Here is a 3,905-nt window from a genome sequence, read left to right on the forward strand (position 1 = left end):
TAAGGAGGCGACTTCCCAGAACCCGGCCCCTACTGCTCGGCTTGGCAGGCCCCAGACAATGGCGGTGCCACATGGCGTGCAGCATGGCGTCCCGCCTTCCCCCGCTCCGGGCTCCAGGAGGCAGGCCTTCCTCTGAGGCCTTCAGTAGTGAGGAATTCCATGCCCTATGCGGGGCCAAGATCAGAACCTTGAGTCAGGGCTGAGGGGAGCACCTGCTGGGGAACTGTGGGTGCCCCGGGCCTCACCCCTGCCGTCGGGCCTCGTGGGCCCCAAGCAGCCCTGGCAGGAAGTGTGGCTTTTCCCGACTTCCGGCTCTAAGGCCCCGGATGTGAGACGCTTGGTGCGAGGAGCATGGCCTCGACAGCCTAGGATGGAGCCCCAGAACCGATGAGGTGTCAGGGTGGGACACTGAGTGAGGAAATGGGAGCCACTCGCCCACCCCACAGTGGAGAGGGCGGCTCTGAGCCCCTCTTCTGCTTTAGTCCTGGGAGACCCGGCGAGAAGTCGAAGGGCTCCCCTGACCCTGACTTCAGCCCGGACGGTCTCACGGAGATGAAGGCTGCGTTTAAGGGCTGGACGCCCAGGTTAGCAGAGTGGGGAGCCCCAGGCCCTGGCTGGATGAAGGAGGAAAGGCTATATGAGGAATGAGGGATCCCCCAGCCCAGCACAGAGGACGAGGTACCAAGCTCTGCCTCTGCTCCTGGCCCTGGGAGCCAAGGCCGTCAGGCTGAGGTGCCGCTCATTCCCGGGGGCAGAGGCGTCCCAGAGATGAGAAGCGCCAGGACTAGAGAGAGAGGCCCCGATCAGCAGAGGGAGGGGCCTAGTCCATACCAGGCCCGCGGGAGAGGGCAGCGTGGCCATGCAGGCTGTGCGGAGCCCGCCCCTGCCGTCGGCCGGGCAGACCCGGGCGTGTGGACAGGATGAGTCTCGCGCACGTCTCCGCGGCCATCTCAGGGAGGTGGGGAGCCTGGTGGAAGGGGGCAGCCTCAGGTCAGCAGAAGGGGGGCTTTCAGAGCTTGCTGGAGGCCAGGTGAGGACGCTGACGACTGAGGAGACCACCGAGCCCGTAACAGTGGGAGCCACAGATCCCTCCCTCTCCTGTCAGCCTTGGGAGGCCAGGAGCAGATGTGGCCAGATGAGGCAACTTAGGGCTTCCGAGTAGAATGAGCAGAGCCCCCTGGCCTCCCTCCAGGATAGACGGCCCCACAAAGTGCTGCCCCCTCGCAGCCCTGGGAAGCCCAGCTGGGACAGCCAGTGGGGTTTACTTCTAACTTCCAGGCCTGGCCACTCAGGGAGGTGAGGGTCATGGTCCCAGGCTGGAAGCCTCAGGTGGGCTGCAGGAGGAGTCCCAGATCGTCCCAGAGGGCAGGACTAAAGGAGCCCCAATCCCAGGACAGTGGGTGCCTGGGGAGTCCAACCCCTGCTCCCAGTCCAGGGAGTCCAGGAACAGGGGTGGCCGGGCGCAGCTGGCGCTTCCTTCCTCCTCTGAGGTGTCAGGGAGGTGAGGACCTGTTTGGGATGGGAGGGCCCCAGACCAGGAGCTGAGGATTCCCAGCATGTCCCGGGAGTCAGGGCAATGACCCTGAAGGGTGGGGGACCGCCCTCCCCAGGGCAGCAGGCACCCACCGCACCCCTCCCTGTGGCCCGCCCTCGGAGGCCCCGCAGAGGCCTCGGGCTGCCCCGCCCTTCCCTTCTTCCTCAGGGGGTCTAAGAAGTGAGGCACTAAGGGGAGGCCGTGAGTGACTACCGAGGCACCCAAGAGCCCAGGGCAGAAGGGGCCCCACGGAGCGTCAGCCCTGGGCAGCGCGGCCCGCGTGGGGCCTGGGGCATCCCTTCCCTTCTCTCTGGCGGGTCCCAAGCTGAGAGGTGTCAGCTTGAGAGCAGCAGGGTGGACAGGGCCCAGCTGCCCACAGTCCATCTGCTGGGGCTGGATGGGAAGGCAGGGGCCCTCCCCCACCCTAAAACAAGGGTCCCCGTTGCCAGTCCCGTGGTCACCCCCGTACGTCCCCAGCAGGGCAGACAGGCCGAGCCTCAGGCACACTCGAGCTTCCTCTGCAGGGTCCCATTCCCTCCAGACTTCAAGCCCTGCGGGTCTGTCCCTGCAGGAGGGGCTCTCACCCTCTCCTCCTCCCTCCTCCAGGGCCTGCCTCATCTTCCTGCTTCCTTCCCTCCTGCTGCTGTCCCTGACCAGGCCCATCATGCCTCGCAGTCAGAAGAGTAAGCTCCGCTACCGGGAGAAATGCCGCCAGGCCCGAGAGGAGACCCAGGGTCCCCACGGGGCTCAGGCCTCTGTGGAGGTGAAAGAGGAGGCTCCATCCTCCCCTTCTGCCGTTTCTGGGGGGTCCCCGCAGAGCTCCCCTGCTGCTGGCCATCCCGAGGAGCCTCCGAGGTCCCTGTCGCCCCTCACCCTGGCTGCGGCGGTCTCTGGTCCCAGAGCTGAGGAAGAGGCTGAGAGGCCCAGCTCCCCCGAGGCCCCAGGCTCCCCTCAGTCCCCGGGGTCCCCCGAGGCCCCGGGCTCTCCTCAGTCCCCGGGCGTCCCTCAGTCCCCGGGCTCCCCTGAGGCCCTGGGCTCCCCCGAGGCCCCGGGGTCCCCTGAGGCCCCGGGCTCCCCCGAGGCCACGGGCTCCCCTGAAGCCCCAGGCTCCCCTGAGGGCCTGAGCTCCCCTGAGGCCCTGGGCTCCCCCGAGGCCACGGGCTCCTTCCAGACGTGCAGCGCCCCCCAGATGTGGCGCTCCCTCCAGACGTGGAGCTCTCCCCAGACGTGCAGCCCCCTCCAGACGTGGGGCGCTACCCGCCACTCTCGCCGAGACCCGCTCTCCAGGAAGGCCACCTTGGTGCTGCAGTTCCTGCTGAACAAGTACAAGCTGAAGCAGCCCATCCTGAAGGCCGACATGCTGAAGCTCATCCGCAGGAAGTACAAGGAGCAGTTTCCGGAGATCCTCAGGATGTGCTCTGAGCGCCTGGAGCTGGTGTTTGGCCTCGACCTGAAGGAGCACGACGCCAGCGCGCAGTCCTACCTCCTGGTCAGCAAGCTGGATCCCAGCGAAACCAATCTGAGCGGCGGCTGGGGCTTGCCGAGGAACGGCCTCCTGCTGCCGCTCCTGGGGGTGATCTTCTTGAACGGCAACTGCGCCCCCGAGGAGGAGATCTGGCAGTTCCTGAGTTTGCTGGGCGTCTACAAGGGGAGGAGGCACTTCATCTTCGGGGATCCCTGGAAGCTCATCACCCGAGATTTGGTGCGGGAAAAGTACGTGGAGTACCGGCAGGTGGCTCAGAGCAGCCCTCCACGCTATGAGTTCCTGTGGGGCCCCAGGGCCCACGCTGTGACCAGCAAGATGAAAGTGCTAGAGTTTTTGGCCAAGGTCAACGATACCGTGCCCAGTGCCTTCCACTCCCATTACGAAGAGGCTCTGAAGGACGAGGAAGAGAGGGCCCAAGCCCGCGCTGCGGCCAGGGCTGGTGCTACCGCCAAGGCCAAGGCGCAGGCCCAGCCCAGCCAGGCCGCCAGCAGCTCCTGCCACCCTCAGGTCTGAGGCAGGTTTTCACTCAGGTTGACTGGGGCTGCCAGCCTGCGAAGCTGCAAGCAGTGCCCTGGCTGGAACAGGCCCCGCGCCTAGCTTCCTTGTGTTGCGGGTATACATAAGTAGCATAGAGATTTGTTCATTTAGATTCGCAGTTGAAGTTGATGCATGAAATGACTCACACATTTACTGCCCTTTGTCAGCTTTTTGCATAATAGTTTCAGGTTTTGAAAAACAAATGAGAAATCCTTGAATCTTTCTTAGCGAGCCAAACCAAGATGGCACGGTGCTGTTGTGGTTGTGCTTGGAAACGTACAAGGCCCCCATTGGACAATTGTGAGGATCACGGGATAGAGCAACCTTGGCTTCCTTGATTCCTGTTAG

The 3,905-nt window shown here is 64.7% G+C and overlaps 1 protein-coding gene across 1 annotated transcript; it reads left to right on the forward strand.

Annotated features, from left to right (window-relative positions):
• The first annotated feature begins 387 nt into the window (after positions 1-387).
• Positions 388-3,533, forward strand: LOC131277257 (melanoma-associated antigen B4-like). The gene is made up of 2 exons (XM_058291968.1): positions 388-584; positions 2,141-3,533. Exons 1-2 carry the CDS (start codon positions 388-390, stop codon positions 3,531-3,533), a joined length of 1,590 nt encoding a protein of 529 aa, XP_058147951.1.
• Positions 3,534-3,905: the final 372 nt, after the last annotated feature.

This window comes from Dasypus novemcinctus, chromosome X (genome assembly GCF_030445035.2).
Source record: "Dasypus novemcinctus isolate mDasNov1 chromosome X, mDasNov1.1.hap2, whole genome shotgun sequence".
In the NCBI taxonomy this organism is placed as follows: domain Eukaryota; kingdom Metazoa; phylum Chordata; class Mammalia; order Cingulata; family Dasypodidae; genus Dasypus; species Dasypus novemcinctus.